General features: G+C 38.9%; 1 protein-coding gene across 1 annotated transcript in view; it reads left to right on the top strand.

Annotated features, from left to right (window-relative positions):
* The window catches only part of LOC131234040 (sucrose-phosphatase 2-like), a 28442-nt gene extending 22265 nt beyond the window's left edge, over positions 1–6177 (top strand). Inside the window, exons 5-9 of the mRNA XM_058231003.1 lie at positions 192–386; positions 864–1154; positions 2089–2275; positions 5722–5768; positions 5861–6177. Of these exons, the coding sequence (XP_058086986.1) occupies positions 192–386; positions 864–1154; positions 2089–2275; positions 5722–5768; positions 5861–5953 (813 nt within the window). The 3' untranslated portion in view covers positions 5954–6177. The remainder of the gene's footprint in view (positions 1–191; positions 387–863; positions 1155–2088; positions 2276–5721; positions 5769–5860) is intronic.
* Positions 6178–27607: the final 21430 nt, after the last annotated feature.

Raw genomic sequence — 27607 nt, 5'->3', positions numbered from 1 at the left:
GAGATTATTATGAGAATTCACATCATCACCACTGTACTGATGAAGAGTTCGTGTATCCTGTGTTAACATCATCATATATATATGTCATGAAAAAGAGTTTCATTATCTATATGGTTTAAAAAAAAAACTATACTAACTTGGAAGCTATGGTTTCCCTTTTCCCTGTTTCCTTTCGCTTCGTTGTTTGTCAGTTAGATGTAAAAATAATTTACAGTGGAGGAATGGATCTGGACATCTTACCACAAGGTGCTGGCAAAGGACAGGCTCTTGCATATTTGCTGAAAAAATTCAAATCCGATGGAAAACCACCTGCAAACACTCTTGTTTGTGGTGACTCTGGCAATGACGCGGAACTTTTCAGCATTCCAGAAGTTCATGGTGTTATGGTCAGTTGCTACAAAAGCATTTATTAACTTGTGAAATGCATATATATTTTTTTATATTGTAGTTATAAATGCCCAGTTAGGAGATTCATATCAAAGAGAATTGCGGAATCCTATTTGTGGCACACATGAGCATCACGTGTCCAGTCTGTTCATCAGGTGAACTACTATATGCCCTGGCTAAAAAATTGTGCCAGTCCACCTGTCAGGCGGGCGAAATATCCAAGCACAAATAATTACAATCAATCGATCCATGGTTCGCATTCAGCATACACGTGTGGAAATGAACTGATTGCCCTGAATGTAGGCCCAGGGGATATGCATGGCAGGGTGCTTCTGAAGAGGGCCCAATTTTGCTCGTGTGCCACGTGCGGGCGTGCTGCAGAAAGGAGTCTCAAATTCCCTCCTGCAACTCATTCATATGCCTCATCATTAACTGCTTGTTGTAACTTTTACGTCATTCTTATACTAAATGTGCAGGTCAGCAATGCCCAGGAAGAATTATTGCAGTGGCATGCAGAGAATGCCAAAGACAACCCTAATATAGTTCACGCGTCTGAAAAGTGTGCAGCTGGTATTATACAAGCTATTGGTCATTTTAGGCTTGGTACGAATACATCTCCAAGAGATGTTATAGACTTCTCAAGGCTCCAGCCAGAGAGCCCCACTCCTGGACATGAAGTAGTAAAGTTTTACATGCTGTATGAGAGATGGTGCCGTGCAGAAATTGCAAACTCTGAGCAGCATATCCAACACTTGAAAAATATCTGTGTATGTCTGCTGCTGGCCTTTGTTCCCATTCTAAATACTGTCTCTTTGGCTTGTTAGTTGGGGGAGGAGTTTTATGTCCTCGACCCGAGGACATGTTTGGTATCCTCAGGTTTCGTATTTGCACTTGTGGGTTGCATGGTATGGTGATCCAGGCTGCTGATCTGATAGGTACAGCTGTGGATGGGCCATGCCACAAAGATCTCCTGGATGGGACAATTGTAGCCTTTCCAATGGTGGCCTGCAGATAGACAATTAAGAGAAGAAGTACAGCAGTGGTCCATTTTCCACTGAAGAAAGGCTAAAGATTGGATGTCTAAGATCTTCTCATCTGGGAGATTGGGCTTTCTCCATACTTGATGGGGCACATTAGAAAAATGTTCGGAATTGCTGGTCTATGGGGCTGACATGTACAAACTGAGACTGCTAGGATGCTGTGCTTGTGCTCAACTCAAGGTCCATATAGTCAATGGATGCTTCCCATGAAGCATCATTTCTCTATAGGTTTTTTTTTTTTTTTTTCCCCCTTTTTGAAAGGTACTCGATATCAAGGTTAAAATACAAAACATGACTAGGACTAATGAGGGCCCGAGTTCAAGTCAACTTGAAACACATTAAGATACTTCTTTTTCAATTTTTATAGGACGTGGTCTTCTGGTTTCTGGTTTTCCAGTGGTCTTGAGGTTTCTGGTTTTCCAGTTTCCAATTACTTATTCAAGTATTTCTCCGTACCCAGTTGGGTTTTATCAAGTACTTGATATATATATATAACATCCCTCAGCTTCACCCAAGTCTTGAAATGAGTCTAGTGATGAACTTCTTAATTGGCATCCGTGTTCTTTGACTTCGCTCAGTTGTGACCATTTTCTTGATTTGGTTAATTGGTTAAATTGCAGCTAGTTACATGACTCCTAATTGCTTAACTTGTGATTTACAGCATCCATCTGGAGTCATTGTCCATCCTTCAGGAACCGAGCGCTCTCTTTATAGTTGCATAGATGCATTGGGTTCATTTTATGGTGACAAACAAGGAAAGCAGTTCCGGATATGGGTGGATAGAGTTTCATCAGCACAGATTGGGTCAAATGTGTGGCTAGTGAAGTTTGATAAGTGGGAATTATCTGGTAAGATACAATTGAACTGATAAATTAGTATTACTGTATGGATACTGGATCTGTGGACACCCCAAGTTCCAACCCTGTTTATCTGGATCCAGATTTTGGGCTGATTAATAATCAGGTCAGCTTCAGGTCCAAATTATCAGGTTGGGTACTCCCTTTTTCTAATTTCATCATTAATTTATATGTATTTACCATTTAAAAACCATACAAAAGGTGTTCTAGTATATACATGATTTCGGATCCGGACTGGAACATGAATCCAAACCTGAAATTAGACCTGCCTCTGGATCTAAACTCCATTTAGAATTCTAATTCATGACCAAAACTAGACCAGAGAGTACTGGTTTGATCGGAATTCAGTATCTCATATATGGTATCTGTATCTGAGCCCAACAGGACCCAAATCCGATTCCCTTAGTCAGATCTGTATACGGGTATGCCAGTGATTTTTATTTTTATTTTTCACCCAATGTTTGAATACTGGCAATTAGTATGGAAATTAACCTTTTTGATTAATCATTTCAACACGACTGATTTGAGCTGGATCGGTCCAACTTGACTTGGCCAAGTCCTGAGTCGAAATGATTTTTTTTTTTTTTTTTTTTTTTAATCATTGTTTCAATTCATTCATAAAGACTTCATTCATTGATAATTTGATTTGCTTCCACTCGCTAATGTTTATGTAAATTCATGAAAGCGTTGTCATCCACCCAATGTTTGAATACTGGGAATTAGTATGGAAATTAACCTTTTTGATTTATCATTTCAACATGACTGATTTGAGCTGGATCGGTCCAACTTGACTTGGCCAAGTCCTGAGTTGAAATGATTTTTTTTTTTTTAATCATTGTTTCAATTCATTCATAAAGACTTCATTCATTGATAATTTGATTTGCTTCCACTCGCTAATGTTTCATGTAAATTCATGAAAGTGTTATCATCCATGTATATACATGAGTTTGATCATATCTCTTTTTAATCTTATATCCTGGATGATATGATTCAGTAACATTTTCTTGCAACCATGAATTTACTCGTAGATGTTGTATTTCTAAAGGCAGATGTGTTCAGCTATATTTTTCATAAAATATAGATTAACATGAGCTCATGGTTCAACTTTGAACACTATCCGGTTTATAATTTGGATGAATACATATATCTGGGATGAATATGGATTTCCAAGTTCTTGGGTGTCTGTGTTAAATATTTGAGACATGATTTGAAATTCGGCCATGTGCTAGCCAATGCAAGCCTGGGTGAAGGAGTACGGTTGTTGTCAGGTGTGCAGCCGATCATAGACTGTTTTACCATGCAATCATGAGAATTTGTGTTGGTAATAGTGACAGTAAAACCAACCCAAATAGCTGGCACAAGGCTACAATGAGAATGAGCTGTGATGGAACTTAGCTCCTGAGAAAACCGAATCTCAAGAGAAATGGTAAAAAACACAACGAAGATCTTTATATTACACAATATAACTTGTATCCAGAAAAATATCGCCCCTATCAAATGCAGGTGGCTGGCCTAATGATTGCCTCTATCACTATTCTTTGGAGAACCCAACTTTTTACAGCTCGGCTGGTCAATAGTACTCAGGAGAGTGGTCAAGGTTCACTTAATGCGTCACAAAGTTTCAAACTTTTAAACAGTTCCATATTCTACCTAAGCACCATAGTTCAAATCCACATTCCAGTTGAATCTAAGCAGAGTCAAACCATTAAGAAAGAAAAGAGGATTAAAAAAATTACAAGGGAACCTGAGAAAAGATCTGAAACCTCCAATGTATTTTTTGGCCATTTTATGGGTTTTGCATCTCTGATTTGCAAAATTCCGCGAGCGTGCGTGCGCACACACAAAGGGACACATCTGGACTGTCAATTAGGTGCAGCCTACACTTTATTGGTCACCATGAAAAAGTTTGACACATCAATCTGGACCATCAATTAGGGCAGCCTACAATTTCTTGGTCACCATGAAAAAGTGCACTCCGATCAAATGACCGCATCCAAAAAAAAAAAAAACTTTATTTCTCATTTTTAAAGCTATGGTGAATGGTAGTGATTCTTTAGAGCCGTAGGGAACAAGTGATAAGCCCCACCAAAGGGACAGTTAAAATTGCTGGCTGGACCTGTTTCTCATTGACAATGTCGACCATCCACTTCATCGACCATAATTGGATAGCTAGAATCATCCGATCAGTGTGATTTGTACATTATTCCCCATGAAGTGTTGTCCGGACCTGAAGGACTGTCCAGATCAATTGATTGGGCTGTCCAAGCATCCCTTTACAACTAGGAGCACTATGCTTATAGTGTTCTATGAGCATCAGCTCATTTCTCTTTTTTGAATTGAATTCTCCTAGTTAGAGATCCGACAAGTAGAACTCCATTAGAATTTAGAACATGAATTATAAAGACTCAAAACTTATCGACACAGTTAGTTTCTCAAATAGGTAAAACTTTACAATATGAAAGTACATGGGAAGGATTTTGTAGGCAAAAGAAAGGGTGTTTAAGTAATTTACAAGGTGAACGGTCAGTTGCCAAGCGCATGTCTCCACGAAAGGAACCTATTTTTAAGAAATCACTTCCCCTCCCCAAGACGTACAAAACTCATTTTCATTTCCTCACATGTGGCACTCATGTATGGTGATCCACACCACTCAATTTGTGGGGTGCGTATGGATAGAGTGTATCTCTAAAATCTCACTGATCAAGCAATCCTAACAATCCATATGATGGTTATCTGATAGACTGTTAGAAGTACAATTGTGAGTGGACAGGAAATTCCAAGGGAAAACTCAGATGGTAGATATCATGTTCGTAGTGTAGTTTTGAGGCTATGTTCCATCCACAATCAGATTGATTTGGAGACTACAACTACGTCATGTATATGGCTGAAGAGTTGCCACCATTTTAGGTGAATTATCATCTGAGTGCAGCGCACCAAAAGAAACCTACTTATAACAAATGTTTCCCCAACCACATTTGTAAATCAACTACTACCTCCACGTGCATGGCACATGTCGGTTTTATGGTACAGAAGCTACAGATATGCAAAAGTCTTCGTCGTCGTCATCATCATCATCTAATCTTATCCCAACTAATTGGGGTTGGCTTCACAAATCAAAATCTCAGATTGTCAGGATTCGTGTGAAAAAAGTTCTGGTGGAAGTCTAAAGCCAGCTGCCTACCTGACTCAACCCTCTATCTTGGCTTGGACCAGCAATGAGAATGTAAAACTCCCACTAGCGGAGTTAGATAATATGCAAAGGTACCTTCCAAAAAAAAATGCAGAAGTAAGATGAAAAGATAAACAGTTCAGTTTGAAACACTGCCACATTGTCCAATAATGACAGCCATGTCGAGGTAATTTGTCGAAAATATTTCTTGGTTTCTGAAGTTGCTTTTCGTCTATTTCTAACCTCTCTCAATGAATTCTACTTGCAGATGAAGGACGTCAATGTTGTCTTACTACCATTTTACTAGATTCGAAGGTAACAAACTCCATGCATCAGTGCTACTTTCAGTTTATTTTTTATTTTTATAGACTTTTTTTTATTAAGATGGATAAATCATATTTTCTCAGCCTGAGGCATCGAAGGGGTTTGCTTGGGTACACATACATCAGACATGGTTGGACGGATATCAAGCAAGAGTTCCAACATCATGGCTTTTCTAGATGCTGTCGATTTCTGGGCAACAAATATCTGGTAAAACCATGGATAAAATAAATCGGTATCCTATGCTAATTTTGAACTGATCAATTGATTAATATGTTGAGAGTGAAAAATACCTTCAGAGGATTGTGTTTTTATGTTAATTTTGTTCAATCTATTTTCGAGGATCATATATCGTGTTGGAGACATTACAAGCAATGGATAAGAGAAATGATCTGATCCTCAATCTGAATGCGTAGCATCCTTGGGTCCCACTTTGTACAACTCAGGCCTCTTTGGTGATCCATCCTCCAAAAATATCCAATTTCCCCCAATCGGAGTCCATTTGTAACCTAATGCCCCTAGACATCCTGTCTTATAATTTTTTCCTTCTTAACTGCTATCTTTTTTATATATTCATAATTATTTATCATAAATTCTGGTCAATCAATCATAGCAGCCAATATCTCCACATATATAATGAATTCTAAAGCCCAGTTTGATTGACAGTCCTAAAATGATTTTCTGAAGAAACCATTTCTGTGGAACTGGTATTCTGGGGTATTCCTTCATTAGATTATTAAAGGGTGCATTTTGTTGCCCCAGAATCATGAAGTTTTATGACTAATCGGTCTAATTTGGTGCAACCAAACACACCTAAAAGGAATTTATATAAACTGTTGAAGGTATCTGATGATATTGCGGATCTCAAGTCATATCAGATTTGGCCCCTGGCTGTTGCAATCATAGTTCTAAAACTCAGCCCAGTCAACTTGATTCGCTGAGATTTTGAGCTGAGCCACTGTGAAACTCAATTGTGAGAATGATTCAGTCTCCACTTGGCATGACTCGATGACTTGATGCAATTTGCAATTACTCAATTCGAGTCACTGGCTTGAAAAGCATGTCTTCATAAAAGAAAGACCTCTCCTATATGGACTCTGTAGCCAACAGGCCAAGCACATCTTCACTTAAAAAAAGAAGTTATTTTATATTCATACAACTATTAAAATTTTTACAAGTACTATTAAATTAATTATTAGATATTGAAGTTTTTGAGTTTTTGAACTATGGTTATGACTGGAGTTTAAACCCTGTCAAACTAACTGTCGTAAACTCATAATCAAAGTGATATTTTAATAGTGGGATGGATGGTCCAAACCGAAGCAAGTGTTTTTTTTTTCCCCTTCTGCCTTTCCCTAACAATCAAGGTTTGCAATTAGTTTTGCTGTAATGTAACAGTCACCAAGGATATGGGGTCGTATTGCGCTGTTTTGTGCCGATATGGCCCAATATAGCCATATCATTCATGGATGACACCAATGCATGTCGGGCATTGAGTACCGGTTTCTGACGATACGTCAAACAATGCTAACAATTGATTCTCAAAGGACAGTAGGAAATCTTCAGGATGTTCTTTTCCATAGGTTGCATACTCTACTGATTCCACAATGAGTTGGCCAATTCACTGCAGAGTGACTAGACTGAGTATTTGGTTTTGAACTGATTCTACCAAGAACAGCATTATGTGAACATGCAGATTGTGTGGTTGCTCACTGAAACTAGGTCTGTTCCTTCCATCTCCTAGAGGCCCCTGCCTCTCCTGAGGGAGAAAACAAGTGATTAGAAATTAGAATCCCCTAATTGTTGGTCAGACCATTTGATAAAGTTTTAGCTCTGAAAATATTGTTAATGAGAATCAATTTGTGTAAGACGAGCAATTTAACAAACACTGAGTAATTCTATTCTTGTATGTTAATGATATTCTACTCCCAAAAATGATATCGGATTACTGGCTATAAACGTAGAGCTAACTTTTCTCATATCTTGAGGTGAAAGGTGTGGGAGAGACGTTCCAAGTTGGAGTTTATCCAGAACACCCACAAGTAATTCTTAGGTCACTCATGGGCCACAAATATCTAAGAGTTTTCTAAAATATTTTAAGTTAGAAAACTTCAAACCAATGGAGATTTCTACAGGGGGAGTTCATTTCTGAGCAAGTTAAAGCGTTCTTAGGTTGATGTTGAATATGTGATCTCTTGATTGTCATTTTCTACACTGTATCAAGGCAATCTCATGCAGTTCTCAAATCACATGGGATAATCCCAAAACCCTTTGAATCTTCCTCTCCATATCCTCTCATTTTTCAAATCCCTTAATTGTAAATCCTACAGCTGTGACATCTCCATAAATTCCATCCCAATCTTGTAATCTACACACAAGAAATCTGAGTAAACGTTCAATCAAATATTAACTTACGTTTTTATGGTATCAGAGCACACCTTGACTAATGTGTGTGATACTGCTGGAAATCGCCAGATCAGTCAATGAGATTTAATTTCGTCTTGAGTGGTTGTAGGTTAAGGTAGGTGTAATAGTGCTTGGGAGGTTATGTGCTAGAAGGATAATAGAGTGGTACACTCGGGCTTGTGTTAGAGACAATGTAGTAGTGACTGGTCCCATGGATCAGATTCATTATACGTAGGACTGGCTTTGATCTTTATACTCTACAGAGTCAAGTGGGAGGTATTGTGTGGGCTATTGGGTGGATTTGAGAACGTGTATGACTATGTTGAGTGGGATTCCTGGACTATAAGTTGGGACTGCATAGGGTTTGCGGAGAGAGGGGCTGGATTCAGGAATGTATCAGATCGACTAGGTTTTTAGTGTTAGTCGCCGGGTCTCCCAAGGGGTTCTTTAAATCCTCTAGAGGCCTAAGGCAACGTATCTGCTGTCATCCTTTCTGTTCGTGGTGGTGGTGGTGGTGGTGGATGCGCTGATCATAATGCTGGACAAGGGGCTTGAGGTAGGTCTGATAAGTGGGTTCAAAGTAGATTTTTGCTATGCTGAAGTGGATAACTTACGGGAAATCATTTACTGCTTTGAGGTGGTGTCAGGTATGAGGTAAATGCTGTAAAGAGGAAGATGTTGAGCATAGGGACCTCGAAGGAGGAGATTGAAGTGCTTGTGGAGGTGTTTGGGTATAGGGTAGGGTCTTTCTCAACGTCATAACTGAGTCTCCCTTTATGCATAGGCAAGCCAATGAAGCATCTGTGGAACTGGGTCATTGAGAAAAGTGGAAAGAAAATTGTTATCTTCGTGGAAGCGTTGGCATCTCTAGTTAGGTGGGAGGTTGAAGCTAATCAAAGTGGTGTCAACAAATCTCCTGATGTATGTGTACATTTCTATATATATATACACACATTTCTCTCTTTAGATGTCCTAAGGAGGTTTGGGTCAAGTTAGAGAGGCTTTGTTGGACTTCTTATGGCTAGGGAGATAAAAGAGCAAGTTCAACCTGATAAGGTGGGAGGTGTGGCATTGCTAGGCAAGTGGCTTTGGAAGTTTGGAGTGGAGGGAGGTCTATGGAAAGAGGTAATTGTGAGAAAGTATGGTGTAATGGAAAGGGGATGGTGGGTGAAAGATTCGACCTTACACAGAGCCACGTCAATATGGAGAGCAATCTCCAGTGTGGGTAGAAGATTCAAAGAGGGGATTGGCTACTCATTGAGCGATGGTAGAAGAATCAAGTTTTGGGACGATGTGTGGTTGGGGGATGGAGTTCTTTGCAAAGATTTACCAAGGCTAGCAAGTCTGTCCTTCGTTGTGGATGTCTATTGCTGGTTTCAGGAAACGGGGCGGTATGGACTCTCCATACGGAGTGAATTTCTTGGAAGAGTAAGAGGGTGAGTTCATTGCGTTGTCAAATCGGCTCCAAGCAGTAGCCCCCTCATTGACTTCAAATCCATTTTTTTGATTAGAGAGAAGACTGGGAGTTTCTTTGTGGATTTTCTCTGAGGAAGGTTCGAGTACACACATCATTTCTGTGGTCTTACGGGGTTGCTTCAAAGGTGTGGCCTTGGCCTGGTCTGTGGAAGGAAGGTGTCGACTATTGACAATTTTCATAAGAGAGGGATGCTAGTCATCAATGGGTGTCTATTGTTCTTGTGGGACGCGAAGTCAGTTGACTATCTCTTCATTCATTGTCCTTCTTCTAGAGGGCTTTGGGAGAGTCATATATATATATATATATATGGTAAAAGGTACTATATGCTCAACCGTACCTTCCATAAGTTCGAGAGCTGGTAACACAAGCGGTCGGATGTTGAAAATTCCAACCCAATAGTAAGATTTTAGAGGAGAAGTGGAGAAACAAAATTGATGAAACCGGTTATTAAAATATGACTCGGAGTATTTTCTGCAAAAGCCTTTAGCATGAAGTAGTGCACTAGAATCCTGGGTGGGGCCTACCGTGAGATTTTTTTAGAAATCCACCCCATCCATCAGTTTTTCCATATCATTTAAGGGGTTGAGCCTAAAATTGAACCAAATCCAAGTCTCAAGTTGATCGTATCACAGGAAACAGTGGGAATAATGATTTCAACCATTGAAATCATGTTAGGCCCCACATTGATGTTTATTTGTCATCCTATCTATTCATAAGATCATACAGACATGGATGAAGAGAAAAAACAAATATAAGCTTGATCCAAAACTTCCGTGGGCCCCAAGAATTTTTTTAACAGTAGATGTTCAATTCTACAGTTTCATGTGGTGTGGTCCATTTGAACATTTTATATGATTAATTTTTGGGCTCAAGCCCTAAAATCATATGGTAAAATGGATGGACGGAGTGGATCAGATACATAAATCATGGTGGACCTCACAATGTCTACTCCGTATGCTAAGGGTAGTGAGTTACTCCGCAATCTACTTCCGTCAAACAGGGGCGCGGATTAGATAATGACACGCTGAGTAGTGAGACTCACTACTGAAGTTACGTCACCAAGTTCCGTGGGCCCCATTATAATGTGTGTTTTGTATCCACTCCTTCCATCCACTTAGAGAGATCATTTTAGGGTAATATCCAAAGAACAAGTTAAATCCAAAGGTCTAGTGGACCCCAACACAGAAAACAGTGGGACAGTGATGCCCACCATTAAAAACTTCTAAATGCCACAAAAGTTTTAGATCAAGCTGATATTTGTGTTTTCCATTCTTTCATGTCTTTTTTAACTTTTGAACAGGTTGGATTTCAAATAAACATTATGGTGGGCCTTAGGATAGTTTCAATTTTGGGAATCACTCTCCCCACTGTTTTCTATGGTGGCGTCCACTATAGATTTTTATCTACCTCGTTCTTTGGCTCATGCCCTAAAATGATATCTCAAAATGGATGGACGGTCTGGATATAACACATATATCATAGTGGGGCTTACAAAACTTAGTGATGTCACTTTAGTAACAGAATCGCTACTCAACCTTTCAGTATCTAACTTGCGTCCGTCAAACAGGCCTGTTACGGAAATGGATTGGCTACTCCCTGACATCGGAAGCGGATTGCGTAGTAACTCACTACGCTTAGTGTACTGAGTAAACTTTGTGGGATCCACTGTGATTTATTTATTATATCCACTATGTCCATTCATTTTACCAAATAATTTCAGGGGTATAGCCTAAAAATGAAATATACAAAATGTTTAAATGGACCACACCACAGGAAATAGTTGAATTGAACATCTACAGTTGAAATTTTTTGGGGGCCACAGAAGTTTTGGATCAAGCATATGTTTGTTTTTCCCATTCATCTATGTCTGTATGATCTTATGAACATGTTGAATGAAAATTAAACATCACTATGGGGCCTAGCAAGGTTTCAACGGTGGAAATCATTATCTCCGCTGTTTCCTGTGTTATGGTCCACTTGATCTTTGGATATGCTTCAATTTTGGTCTCAACCTCTTAAATTAGATGGAAAAACGAATGGACGGTGTGGATAGATCACATACATTCAAGGTGGGCCCAAGTAACTCAGTACGCAATCCGATTTCCCTGGCGGGTGGTCAGTGCTCTGTGGGCCCCACAATGATGTATGTGTTTCATTCATGCCGTCCATCTATTTTTCTAGATCATTTTCGGGTATAAGACCAAAAATAAGGTATATCCCAATCTCAAGTGGACCACATTACAGGAAACAGTGTTGATTGAACGTCGACCATTAAAAAGTTTTTGGGATCCAAAATAGTTTTGGATCAAGATGATATTTGTTTTTTCACTTCATTTATGTCTGTATGACCTAATCAACAGATTGGATGTCAAATAAACAGTACAGTGGGCCTTAAGAAGATTTTAATGGTGGATATACAATTACTATTGTTTTCCTATGGTGTGGTCCACCTGAGATTTATATATCCCTTTCATTTTTGAGATAAATCCATAGCATGATATGTAAAAAATGAATAAACGACATGGATGAAACACATACATCATGGTGGGGCCCATAGAGTACCGACCATCACCACCCAGCTAATGGCAGGGGAATAGCCAAATCGATTCCGGTCGTTCCGCACTGACGTAAAAGAAAGAGGACAAGGATTGCGTCTTACCTAGTAATCTATTTGGCGGGGCTCCATGGGGCCCAACGTGATGTAATTGTTTTATCCACGTCGTTCATTGCTTTTCTCATATTATTTTAAGTTATGGTTCTAAAAATGAAGCAGGTCCACAACTCCAATGGACCACACCAAATACCAAATGAAGCTGCAGTGATAATGACACCCAGTGTTGAAATCTTTTTAAGGGCCACTGTGATTTTTTTTTTTACCATCCAACCTATTCAAAAGGTCATGTAGATGTGGATGAAGTGAAAACACAAATATAAGATTGATCTGAAAATTCTTCATCTCCTAAGAAATTTTTAATGGTGGATGTTCAATCCCCAACTTATGGTCCACTTGATCCCTGGACCTGACTCATTTTTTGGATCATAATTTAAAATGATATGGGAAAAACGGATGGACGGGGTAGATTTCTCAAAAAACCCCACGGTGAGCCCTACTTAGGTTTCTAGGACAGGACCTTCATGCGGAGGCTTTTCGTAGGAAATATACGTGAGAGAGAGAGAGAGAGAGAGAGAGAGAGAGAGAGAGAGAGAGAGAGAGAGAGAGAGCCGGTTTCACTGATTTTGTTTCTCCACTCACCTATAAAATCTCACCTTTCTCCCTATAAAATCTCAACGTTCCTTTGAAACTTTCGCCATCCGACTGCTAGCATAGTGCCAGCTCTTGACCGTATGGAAGGTAACATACGGTCGAGCGTATAGTACCTTTTCCCTATATATATATTTATTTATTTATGGAGTCGATTGAAGGCTTCCTTCTTGCTTGGCATGGGAAATGGTAGGGAAGCAAGGCAAAAAACTTTGGAGTTGCCCTTATTAGCCAGCCTTTGGGCCTTATGGGGGAAAGAAATAAGTGTGACCGGTGCTTCTGCAACCGTAATTAGGTGGCCATGCAGCTATTCAAGCGGGCTATCTTGGATGTTATATATTGTGTTTTGATTTCCTTAGATGTAGAGGAATGCTATCTTTAGGGCTTGGGATAGGGTTTGCTTTGTAAATCTTTAAGCTTTTGGCCTCGCACATGATAAAACAAAAAGACAAGGCTTTCATATGGAGCCAAGCACTTCTACTTTCTTAGAAAAGTTTATGTGGTCCTGTTGGCCCTCCGTTTGTTTTTGGTCGCATGTGATGTGTGTGGGCGTGCTAGAACCAATTGTGTAGATAGATTCAAATCAACCAATTGTGCAGATAGATTCAAATCAAACAACTTGACCCTAAGCGTCAAGATAGGCATATATGTGTGTGTGTGTGTGTGTGTGTGTGTGTGTGTGTGTGTAGCTAGATTCAAATCGAACAACTTAACCCTAAGCGCTAAGATAGGCATATATATATATATATATATATATATATATATATATATATATATATATATATATATATATATATATAATGCGATCTTATATGGCTAATGCCTGAGAAGATCGGTCACCTGTTTAGCCACCCCTAAAATAGTTATAGGATAATCATGAGATTATCGAATGGTGGGGTTCTTCCTCCTAAGATGGGTTGCACGTGCCTTTCGCATGAAATGACTTCTATAAGCGGAAACAATCAAACAAAAAGGAAACACTTACAGTCGGTAACAAGGAGCAATATAAGATGCCTTTTTGAAAGCTAAATTGCTTGTATTGAAATCGGGAATAGTCCAATGTATGGGTATAATTTAGATTACAGCTAAAAATTACGGCTAATTGATTATGACTCAAGATTACTACTAATGGATTATTGTTACTCCTAAGATAGAGCTAAATTATGATAAGATAATTTGATTGGTTTGGTATGAGATGACTTGATTTGTTGATTTCCTTGCAATCTATAAATCTCTTTTCCGGCTATCTCTCAAACGTTTCTTTCTTTATTTAACAGTTCTGATAGCCGATTCGTTGCCATGTTGGCCTTGCAGATCCTTCCTTCTTTTCTTGACACCTGTCCCCCTAACCGTTCTTTCTGCTCGATTGCTTTCCACCTTTTGGATGCCTCGATCGTGCCCCGTCATTAGATGATGTGTATCATTAGATCCGCACCGGTTGTAATTTCGTAAAAAGTACTCTAAATATCTTTGAAGATCTTTTGCACGCTATACAATTCTCATGCAATGGCACATGTCATTTTCTAATTGGTAATCTTAAGAATGGTAAAAAATAGGGTACATCGTTGCCTCCCATGTTGCCTTGCCTTTGGTAAAAAAGGTGAGAGCAACGTTTAACCCACTGTCCGATGCATTAAATACAACCGTGTTTCTTTACACATGTCAACTCCTCATTGCTTATGCTTGACCGAGATAAAAAATAAATGATGGCTTTGTTCCTTTTCTATGGCCATCATTGTGACACGTTGTAAACAATCGTGTTGTATGAGGAGTCATGATTATCCTCTTATTAATGCACACATTCTTGACTGATATATATGCAATTTCAAATCAAAATTACTTTTCTACGATTCTTGCTCTTCACTCTTCTCCTTTCTCTTTTGAAATTTATGTAATTCGCTCTGACCACTTCTTCTTCCTCTACTCGACCTTATTATTAAGAAAATTTCAAGAGAGAATTGGACGCTTTTCCTTCTGATGTAGTGATCAATGACATCATTTTTGACATTCCTGTCGAACTCAATAGATCGGTCCTTACACAACCCAATTTTCAATTATGAAATCATTCCTGAATAAATCCAATCCATATAACCATTCTTCCCCGATTGTCTTGGGGAAAAGCTTCTTCTTCGATCTGATTCCCTTCCAGATTTGGTTAATGCTTTCAAGGCATCGAGATCCTGGTCGAGACTCATGAAAGGATGGCTAGAATGGTTCAACCGTGTATCCAATCAACATGGTGATACATGGCAGCAAGCTGGTATCTATGAATGTATCGGCCTATCTTTGCATGAGTATACATCAAATACTTCTCTACTCGCCATAGTTTCTACCTTCTTGAGTCGATCGACTAACACTTTCCATTTCAGATGCAGTCCCATGAGCTTAATAATCATGAATATTTACGCCCTCACACATCTTCTTCCTTTTTTAGATTTAGTCTATCCCAACTTCGCCCTGGAAGAGGAGCATTACTTTAACCTTTCAGACAAGAACGGGCATGCATATTCTACCTTCATATCCACTTAGCGCAAATCTTATGATGTTGTTGATGAACAAGATCATACAACATTCCTATTGATGTAGATTTGTTGTTACTTGCTTTGAGTGAATGTTGTTTAGATAACCATAGAGTATGTTCATCTTACCAAGGCGCTAGCTAGAGGGCAACAGTCAGCTCTTGCTCCATTTGTGCTCTGCCACTTGTATTGCAACATGTTTGATGCAACTAGCAAGAGTTTTTTACCACAGTAGAGGACCTCTCTAGCTTCTTTAGATGTGGTTGTATGAATACTTCTACTCTGCTCTTGTAAATTCTATTTCTCCTCCAGATTCTTTTACTTCCTTCGGCCACTAGAACATCTTTTACTCTAGAGCTGCCCATTCTTTTACAGATTATATGAAATTCTTCCTTGCCGCTAACATTGATAAACCCAACACTTCTTTCTGCCCATTCCACAATAACGAGTTCGGTCCGGCTTGGTTCATGGAAGAATACAAAACAACCAATGTAGAGATGGCCGAGCTCTGAGACTATGCTTGGGAGAGTTACATCCTTTATAGATATCACCCTTATGGCGGCATCACGGAGACATGTCAATGCTGAGGTAGGGGTTGAGCAGTATTGACCCAATCTCCTAGCTCACCAATTAGGGCTCCCTTAGTCCATTCCCTATTCATTCACCCACAGGACTAGCAAACAACATCTCTATGATCGTATGGTTGTAGATTTAGTCAGAATTTTCCAAACACTTAACAACAACTTTGATACAATACGGTTTGAACCTCCCATCTTACCAAACTATCCTTGCCGAATGCACACTTTTTGTGAATGGTGAACAAACTATTATAATTGATTGGTTTTTGAATCCACCAAACTCATCATCGTCTGACTCTTTCCTTCTATAATAAGGATAGAGAAACCCGTGGCCAAGAAAAATAAAACAGTGATCGAGGGAAATAAAAAAGCAACAATGTCAAAATCTGTCGTGTCTTCAGGTCAGATAAAGACACGGCCGCAAAGAACAACATCGGTCATTTCGATCATCCCCCTCCAGCAACAACAAAGGTGGTCGATTCAGCTCCTCCCCAGCTAAAGCATCAAAAGACCACGGTCATGAGTCCAATTAAAGCAAATATGCCAATTCAACTGACCTAGACACCCATAGCTCTGCTCATTCTTGAGAAGATTTCTAACCTTGGACCGCTTACAGGTCCTGTCCCTAAACCTCCCATTCCCCCAATTGTTCAAGATGCACTAATAAATCCTCTAGCAACCAGTATCTCTTCTGCAGCTAAGACTATCTTTGCCTTTGAAATATATTTCAAAACAAAATATTGGCCACGACTCTCACCCTAAGATTATGCTTGGGAAATAAAAGAAGCTCATAAAAAAATACGAGGAAGCCCATTTCAACAGAGCTTTTAAAAAATGGATAAGGATATTGAAAGGTTGAATAATCCCAATCTCCATTTCGATCGTTATCTCAAACTTTATCGACCCAATCTACCACTTTTTCCTACTGCTCATCCTCTAACGATAGCTATCGACTATGCTACTAAAATTCAACCAACGATTAACCGATATTCTACTATTGTTGTTCGCTCTAACTCGGGTGGATGTTTTTATTTCTCTTTTATCCTTTTGTTTTCTTTGTTTCTTACTTTTTTCTGACATTTCCTCGACCATGTGCGCATTGACAAGAGAATTGTCAGCTGCTAAGTTCTTTTAACAAAAATAGCCATCATCCTATTCAAACTCTCAGTTTGACTGACCATCCATCTGTTGAAAGTTTCAGCCTGAATTCATGATTGTTCTGCCTGAGCTTGGGATTGCTTTGAAATATGATGAATCTCCATTTGCATATCATATAACCCAACTGACATTATCTCAAGAGGATCAGTGCCAGATGGAGATGCCCTACCCTGATTTGGAGGATTGGGCATTGGGTTTGGTTGTGTTTTTAATAGCTCAGGTGCCGGCTACACCTAAAATTTTGCCTCTCTTCAGCTTATATTTTACTATTGCACTAGTATGTTTACTAAAAATTTGGTATCCCATCGGGCGTGTAAAAAATTGTTGGCCATCGGTTTATTTTTGGCCACGTGTGATATATGCGGGCGTGCCAGAATCAATTGTGTGACTTAATTCAAACTGAACAATTTGACCCCAAGTGCCAAGATAGGCAGATATATCAAGTGCGATCGTATATAATTGAGACTTGAGAAGATCGATCGCCTATTCAGCCACTCACAAGATAGTTATAGGATAATAAGGCGATTATCGAAGAGTGGTGTTCTTCCTCTTAAGATGGGTTGCATCTTGACTTTTATAAGTGAAAACAATCAAAGAAAAATGAAATACTTATAGTTGGTCAGAGGGAGCAACTGCAAATTACCTTTCTAAAAGATGAATTGTTTATATTGAAACTGGGTATAGTCCAGCGTATAAGCGTATACTGGATTACAACTAAAAATTACCGCTAATGAAATACGACTGAAAATTACTACCACCGGATTATGACTACTTGTAGGATAGAGCTAAATTATAATAAAGAAAGATAATTTGATTGGTTTGATTGGTTTGGTGTGAGACCACTTGGTTCATTGATTTATTTGTTATTTATAAATTTCTTCTACAACTTTTTCTTAGACATTTTTCTTTTTATTATTTTATTATTATTATTATTATTATTTTTTTTTGTATTTAACAGTTACGGCATCTGATTCATGGTAGTTGCCATGTTGGCTTTTTAGATCCATTCTTCTTTTTTTGACATGGATGCCTCTAGCTTTCTGTCTTCAAGATGTCTCAATTGTGCCCCCATCGTCAAATGACATGTATCATCGTATCTACATAGTTGTAATTTCTTGTAGTTAAAAATTTTGAGTACATTATACATTTCCCATAAAATGACACATGTACTCTTATATTTAGCAATCTCAGCAACGGTAATAGATAAGGTACAGAAAGTTCGATTGTAACAACCGTATTCTCTCCGGCAAACTCTAAAAATCTAGAACCACGGACACTAATTACCGAATACTACAACAGGGAGTTACTTCCTTATTGGAAATTATCCTGAACTCTCGTATTGTGTATTTGTGATCTGAGGTTGGTGATTGTCTTTCCTTCTAGCTTCGGCTTCACGTCAACCGAGAGAGAGCATCTGCCTTGTAATTGGAACTGCCCCCAGCGAGTTGGAAATCTCGGAGGATCTTTAAATTCAAAATTCCGCCATGCTGAACATTTCAATGCCACATGCTTTTTTTTTTTAATAGTTTCTATATGCATGCTTATCATCAATCACAACCGTGCCAGATAATCAAAAGTTCTCTTCAAAAAATACTGCAGGTCTACCATACTATTGAGCTTTCTTAGACTCGCGCCCATTCAAACTGCCTTTTTTGTTAGTTTCGTCGTCGCGGTGGGTCCTCCGAACATGGTTCCTGGACGCGGATTTCCCGCAGAAGCCTTCCCTAGGAAGTTCCTGCGCTGATAACCTAGGTGGGGCCCACTGTAATGTTTATTAGAAATCCACCCTGTTTATCCGTTTTGTGAGATCATTTTAGATCATAGATCCAAAAATAGGCTGATCCAATACTCAAGTGGGCCGAAAATGCAAGGATTGAACGTCCACGATTAAAATATTTGCAGTACCAGATAAGTTTTGAATCAGGATAATATTTGTGTTTTCAGTTATCCCAGTATGAATGATGTTATGAACGGTACGTATGGCATGCAAACATCACTGTCCACCCCCAGTGAGTTTTCAACGGTAGGAATTTCCCTACCCACCTTTTCCTTTATTGTGGTTCACTTGAGTCTTGGATCCTGCTCACTTCTTAGCTCAAGTCATAAAATGAGCTCACAAAACGGATGGACGGGGTGGATGTCTCACAAACATCACGGTGGGCCTCAACTAGGTTTCCAGCGCAGGAAATCCGCGTACATTGTTACTGACTTGTCCGAGTCGACCTGGCATGACGAGTCAGGAGTCAGGACCGTCGATGGCGTAAACGGATTGGCTACTCCCCCTGACACCAGCCAATGGCTGGTGGTCGGTGCTCTGTAGGGCCCACCATGATGTATGTGTTTCATCAATACCGTCCATATATTTTTACAGATCATTTTACTTTATGAGACCAAAAATGAGTTATATCCCAATCTCAATTGGACCACATTACAGGAAACAGTGTTGAATGAGTGTTGACCATTACAAATATTTTGGGGGCCATAAAAGTTTTGGATCAAGCTGATTTTTGTTTTTTCCCTTCATCTGGGCCTGTATGATCTAATCAACAAATTGGATGTCAAATAAACAGTACAGTGGGCCTTAGGAGGATTTTAATGGTGGATATCCAATCACTATTGTTTTCATCTGGTGTGGTCCACCTGAGTTTTATATACCTCTCATTTTTGGGATAAAGCCCTAAAATGATATTTAAAAATGAATGAACATAATGGATGAAACACATACATCATAGTGGGGTCCACAGAGCACCGACCATCAGCCTCAGGGCTGGTGTCAGGGGGAGTAGCCAATCCGTTTCCGTCGATGGCGGACCACCTCACTTCCTGCATTTGGGAGCAGGTATACTCCATCTAAGAATGGGCCACATAAATTGGACAGTCCAGATTGCCACTACTTTTTGGCTGATTACGTGAATTCCTAGTCGGAGGGTCACCATACATGTGGCCATCTGTTGCATCTAACGGACAATCTAACCATCCATTTTGATTGGATGGGTAGGCAATAATGGGCTTTACATCCAATTGGACGACTAAACTAATCATACAGCGTGCCAAAACATTAATGTATCAGTGTGAAAGCTACAGTTGGGGATCTACCACATTAAAAAATTATATGGGCTCCAGTGATGTTTGACCACCATCCAACCCGTCTATCAGATTCCCCACCCCAAGTTGTTTCAATGACCCATAAATCAGTCCGATCCAAAACTCAGATGGGCCACAGAAAAGGGAACAATGTGGGATGGGATGAAGGTCCCAAAAGCGTATGATTATTTTCTGAAACTTCATCGATTGAACGGTCTAGATTCTATATAGATAACATGGTGGGTGTTAAGACTCAAATATTGCATAATTTTCGCCATTTATATCTTGGTTTTATGAACATAAATCATCTTAATATTCTATTTTACTCATGTATGTGTTGCAAGGTGAATTTAAAAGCTTGGATTGAAAAAGGTGTTAAAAAGTAAGAATTTGATGCTCAAATTCACCAAGGCAATGGATGGATCTTAGGAGATCAAGATTGAAGAATTCACATGCCAAAGATCCAAGAAAACCAAGCGAGGAATGAAGAGAATCGAAGATTTGAAGTGAAGAATCATGAAATCGTCCTAAAAAAGTGTATTTTGAAGCTGTGAAGTTTATTTTGAAAAACTGCGCAGCAGGAAGTCTGTTTTTAACGAACTATGCAGCAAGAAGTCTATTTTGAAAAAATACGTATATTTGAGGCGTTTTCTAGGGTTTTCAACTTTGTACGAAGTTTGGAGTTCCCTACTTATAAATAGGGCCTCCTAAGGCATTCTAAAGCATCATTAGAAGCATTCAAGAGCAATATTTAGGTTTTTTTTAAAGAGTTTTTTTATTTATTAAAGCTTTATAAGTTGTTTCTTTCCTTTTAGATCTTTTTTATTTGCAATTTTTCTTCTTTCTTTCTTGTTGCTTTTTATTTCTGCAATTTAATTATGTTTTTCTAAGTTCCCTCTAGCCCAAGCTAGAAGGGAAGCACATGGGTTTAATATTTCTTTAAATTATGATGATTGATTGTTTTAATGATGAGAATAATGGTGTATGCATATTATCTATTATTTAGGTTTTGTTTTTATCCTCTTGTAAGATCCATATGTTTTCATCATATGAGATCCACATTGATGGATAGGCTTACCCTAGATTAATCAGATTTTTTAGATAGGAGATGTTCTCAACATGTTATATTTCTTTAATATTCATTATCCTATAGATATTGAATACTTAAAATCACTGGCGCTTGAGAATATATGTCAATGGTGCAAATCCATTCTTTTCTAATCTTTTATATCATTTATTAAAATATTTAAACTGTTTTATTTTCCGATTAAGATGACCATAGTGTTCAGATCCTAGTTATGTTATCCATGTCATCATGATTTTGGAACATTAACTTATGTGTGGAACTTTGAAGCTTGGGTGTTATTTTATTCAGTTGAATTACATCCATTCAAAAATCCCGAAATCAAATCATCAGATTAGTTTTTATTACTTAGTTTGTTTTGCATTTGATTTTTTCCTTCTCGCAATTCATCTCCTTGTGGGATCGACCCTGTATTCACGGGATATTACATTGAACGGTCTAGATTCTATATAGATAACATGGTGGACCACCCACTCAAATCAACGGTGGGCGTCCGGTCAACTTTTTCCTTATAATGTGGCCAACCTGGGTTATGGATTGGGCTGATTTTAGCGTCTCTTAGGGAAACTTGAGGTGATACATCATCAGATGCGCTCCGCGAGGATGAAGCGACAGATGCAGGTGGGCCACACCACATGAATTCAGAGTCTTAGGAATGATTTTACATTGTTCCCTGCGTTGTGGCACACCTAAGTTTTGGGTCGGTATGATTTTAGGTTTCAACGGTGATCATGATAGGGAGAACACGATGGACGCTGTGGATTGGATGCACCGTTGTCGTGGGCCCCACAGCAGCTCGATACCACGAAAAGGTATGGTGGTCCCGGTACCATATGAGCGCAGACTATGAGACATGCACTCATGGGGCCGCATCCCGGATCAACGCACACGTGTCCCGCCTCAATTTATGGTGGGTTTGCGTTTGGTGCATGAAGATTGGAACTTGGATTCGGTAGCGACCCCTTCAGTACTGGTCTATGATCTCATTTTTGGGTTAATGCCCAAAAACGAGGCCGATCCAAATCTCAGGTGTACCACACCACAGGAAACAGTGGTGATTGAAGGATCACCATTAAAAACTTTCTGAGGACCACCAAAGTTTTGGATCAAGCTGATATCTATGTTTCCCGTTCATCCAAATCTGTGTGACCAACTCAACAGTTATATGGTAAATAAACATTACAGTGGGCCCTAGGAAGTTTTTAACGGTGGGCGTTCAATCACCAGTGTTTCTTGTGGTGTGGTACTTTTGACATTTGGATCCGCCTCATTGTTGGGACCATCCCTTAAAATAAGCTGAAAATATGGATGGACAGCATGGATAAAACACATACATCATGGCGGGGCCCACAGCAACGACCGGTACCGAGACCTCGGTGATGGAGGGGTCACTACCGAATCCGAGTCCATGAAGATGGGCCATCTGACGTAGAGCATCCCGCTGGAAACGGATTGGCTACTCCCCTTGACACCAGCCAATGGCTGGTGGTCGGTGCTATGTGGGCCCCATCATGATGTATGTGTTTCATCCATGCCATCCATCTATTTTAGAGATCATTTTACGTTATGATTCCAAAAATGAGCTAAATCCAAATCTCATGTGGACCACATTAATGGAAACAGTGTTGAATGAGGGTCAATCATTAAAAACATTTTAGGGGCCATAAAAGCTTTGGATCAAGCTGATATTATTTTTTTCTCTTCATCTGGGCCTTTCTGACCTAATAAACAGATTGGATGTCAATTAAACAGTATAGTTTGCCTTAGGAGGATTTTAATGGTGGATATCCAATCACTATTGTTTTCATGTGGTTTTGTCCACCTAAGATTTATATCTCTCTGATTTTTGGGATCGAGCCATAAAATGATCTGTAAAAATGGATGAACGAAATGGATGAAACACATACATCATGGTGGCCCACAGAGCACCTACCATCAGCTACGGAGCCGGTGTCAGGGGGAGTAGCCAATCCGTTTCGCATCCCGGTGGATCTCTAATGGGCTGGTCAAGCGCGTCGGAGCGCGGATTAGGTACTACCCCGCCTATTCTCAGCTCGGCAATGGCGGGGGCTCGGAGAGGCCACTGAGGGGCCACCATTACGTGTGGATTTTATCCACACCGTTCATCCGTTTTTTCATATTATTTTAGATCATTAGACTAAAAATAAGGCTGATCCTCAAGTGGACCACACCACAGGAAGCAACGGTGCTAAAGATGCCCACCGTTAAAACCATCTAAGGGCCCATCGTGTTGTTTATTTGCCACATGTTGATATGGTCACGTACACATGGATGGAGTGAAAAAACAAATATCATCTTGATCCAAAACTTCTGTAGTCACCAAAATCATTTCAACGGTGATATGGAAAAATGAATGGACGATGTGAATGAAATCGATGCATCAAGCTGATCGAAGTCCAGCCAGACCCGAGCTAGAAGCGAGTTGGATGCTGAACGCTTCAGTAACCAAGTAACCAAAAGGTTATGAAGTGACGCGGCAAAACGTCATTGGTTGAATACCAACGGGTTGATTCTTTACAATGAATGCTCTTCCGCTGGTCAATTTAGATCTCGTACACATGTTTCATATCTACGCTTGTGCCTGTGAATATATATATGTGCTGTTCAACACCCGTGCGGACGTAATATCCTCATTCCTTGCGTGTGGAGAACTTAGGCCCGTGCATTGGTAGACTTTTGATTAACAGGCTACCACCATGAATAGGGTTCCCTAGAAGACCTTAACATTTAACTATCTTAACCCTTCTATCAATGACCTAAAAATAGACGGCTAACAAAAAAACCCATCCCATTTGAATCAAAAGTCCCAATCAATGTGTAACAACCCACTTTTAAAAATAAATGGTGGGAACTATATCCTACCATTTCTTATGGTGTGGTCCACTAGAGCTTCAGATCTATCTCATTTTTTGGCCCATACCCTAAAATGTTTTAATGAAACTGGTGAGTGGAGTGGATTCGTCACATCATCCTTGTGGGGCCCACCGTGAGAAAAAAACAAAACAATGCAGTGAAGTGCAAGTGCACGTCACCACATGACCTAACCCCCCCCTCTCTCTCTCTCTCTCTCTCTCTCAACCTCCAATCCATCCATCTCTCTCTCTATTCCAAAGCCCCAAACTCAGGAAAAAGCTTCCCATTTTCCATGGATTCCTCAATCCTATTTCTTGCTATTCCTCTACTTTCTGCGGGTGTAGAAAAAGCTCGGACAGTAGCCATTGTCAAGGGCAGTGCCTTTTGCGACCAATGCAAAGACGGGAAGATAACCTTCTTCGACTACCCACTCTTCAAAGCCAAGATATCTCTGACATGTCTGGGCAACGACGGGAAGCCAACCGTTTTGAAGGAGGGGACAACTAGCTGGTTTGGTGACTACGCGTTCAAGTTCGATGATAGCTCGGATCTGAGCCAATGCCACCATCAGCTCAATCGCCATCGTCTAGCCAATTCCTGCCCAAAACTCTTTTGTAAGGTTCCGTTTGTTCGCACGATGTATTTTGGACAAGATCAGAAAAATGAATCAGAAGAAAAAACTAGAAGAAATGAGAAGAAAATAAAGGAAGAAAGAGAAGCAGACAATTTCATCGAGTTAACTCAGAGAGTCAACCCGATGACTCCCTGACCCAATCATTCGAGCTGATTCCATATTCCAACTTCAAGCCATTTATTAGGTAAGTTTCTAATCTCCATCCTTTGACCTTATACGTTAGAGTAGCCTTCATTTGAGTTGACTCACTTAGTCAACTCAGTGATTTAACATGTTATTTTCTTATATTTTAATATTAGATAATTAGAAACAATAGTGTAGGTCTTAATAAATTAGCATGTATGATTTATGTAGGGATGTCATTGTTTACATTGAAAATATTTACCAAGTGCTACTAGTCTAAGTGCGTTGAATTGAGTTTATGCGAAGTCAGACCCAAACCATCTACAGGTAGAATCCATTATCACATCAAATCTAGCACTCTAATAGCAGGTAGGTGATTTTCCTGATTGAAAAGACTACATTATTATATACTTTGATTTCATTAATTATTTATTTCGTATTGCTGATTTAAGACATTTGATTTTGGTTTTACGTGATGTAGAATGCATTTATTTGATTTCTAATATGTGGAATAAATTCATTTGATTATTATTAAATGCTTTTAATTATATTATGGGTGCTCTGCCCTGAAAGGACCATTATGTTATTTTGATATGGGTGCTCTGTAAAGGGTCATTTCCGAAAGGATCGGCTTGGTATGGGTGCTCTGCCTAGGGTCATACTCGAAAGGATCGGCACGGGTGCTCTGCCCTGGGCGATTCCCTAAAACGATCAACAGACACGGGTGCTCTGCCCTGGGTATTTACCTTAAAAGTTTATTCACCAGGTGCTTTGCCGATGGTCATTCCCTAAAAAGATCAACACTAGTACTCTGCCGATGGTCATTCCTAAAAAGGATCAATACACATGGGTGCTCTGCCTTGGATTGAACCAGAAATGATTTTATATGACTTTATTATCTTATTTTGTTATTATGAAAAACAAATTGTTATTGTTGTCATGTAAAATGCTGATTTAATACTTGTAATTGATCCTATTTATTTTATTGAGTTGTATTAGTGTTAACGTAGAATTTTCAATTTTGGGAATGATGTGACCCTACGAGCCTCGCGCTCACACCCGTATAGATTATTTTGCAGGGTCTGTATATGAAGAATCACTTGGGCAAGATTGAAGACTTTTTCCCCTTATTTATTTAGAAATTAATTAAAGTTCAATGTATAATAATAATAATAATAATAATAATATTAATGTAATTAAATATTCAATGATTAATTTGTAGATGTTATTTAATGATAATTACTTTGATTCCTTTTAGTTACTCTGATTGCCGTAAAAATTATGAAAATAATATGGGTTGTGGTGTATATTTTGTTTAAAGTTAACTCACAGTCCTGGAATTCGGGTTTGGGCTTGGCCAACTCGAATACCGAATTTCGGGGCGTGACAGATTGGTATCAGAGTTTAAGCTTTAGATTCTCATGAGGACCTTTAATATATATGTTATACTAATGGTTAGATTAAGCCTAGGCTAGAATCAATTTGAGGGCCTATGATAGAAATTGAATTAGAGATCCAAATATAAGATTTTTTGCTTTTGTGATAAAATAATAATAATAAAAAAATAAAAATAAAATATGAACTTAGGAAACCCTATGTATGTGTAAGACAACAAATATAATATTAATTAGGTTTGACATTGAACTAACAGCCCAAAACTGAACTTGAAGAAATTTTTAAGAATTTTTAGCCTACTACGGTGAGTTGGACAGCAATAGTAAGTAGAAAAACATCTGAATTATAAAAATCATAACTAATTAATTGTAACTCCGTTTAAGGCGATTCAAAATCTTAGTCATAGATTAACAAGTTTAGTTTTATGAAAAAATAATATAAAAATGTAATTCTAGGTTTTTCCTATACTGATTTTAATTTATGTGTATACCAGTTAGAAATCGTTTGTTTCTGGGTGACCTAATTTTTTGAATTTTAGGATTTTTTGTAAACTTTGAATTCAGTTAAAATTTTATAGAGTTATAATAAACTACTAGATGCATCATAATAAATTTTTTTAGACTAATCTGATACCTAAAAATACTAGAAACATTAACAGGAACAATATCCTTAGAATTTGAAAATTTTTGCATTACAACCTTGGTACATATCACAACTCTTATTGTCACGCCCCAAACTCGGAAACCCGGCTCACAAAATTTTCGATTGCCGAATCTAGTGCCGACCGCTTCCGTAGTACCCCATTCTCGGCTTCCAACGTCCATATGCTAGATTCCGATCCTAAGATCCTACAAGGAGGATATTTAACGTACATTTGTCTCTTAAGAAGCATAACGACAAGTTTACCCAAATCACAAAAGCAACATTATCATCACATATTCACTAATATAAACTTTGAATAGAATGTTGAAAGGGAAATACATATGTTAAATAAAATCAAAGCTCTAGTAGACTGCTGCACGCTCTAAGCTCAACGCTGTTGCGACCTAATGCCACCTGCACGCATCTATCGTGCATAAGCTTATAGAAAGCTTAGAGGGTGGTGAAAGTATGTGCGCGAGATAAGTGCGAAGCACATAAATACAATGCCATAATCATGCAATGTCGAAAATACTGGCAAGATCATGAATCATATGATATCAGAATAAGCGGAAACATACTGGTAAGTCCATGAGTCAT

This window comes from Magnolia sinica, chromosome 18 (assembly GCF_029962835.1).
Source record: "Magnolia sinica isolate HGM2019 chromosome 18, MsV1, whole genome shotgun sequence".
NCBI classification, from domain to species: domain Eukaryota; kingdom Viridiplantae; phylum Streptophyta; class Magnoliopsida; order Magnoliales; family Magnoliaceae; genus Magnolia; species Magnolia sinica.
Note: the sequence above shows the minus strand (reverse complement) of the source record. Positions and strands in the feature narration are given on the sequence as shown.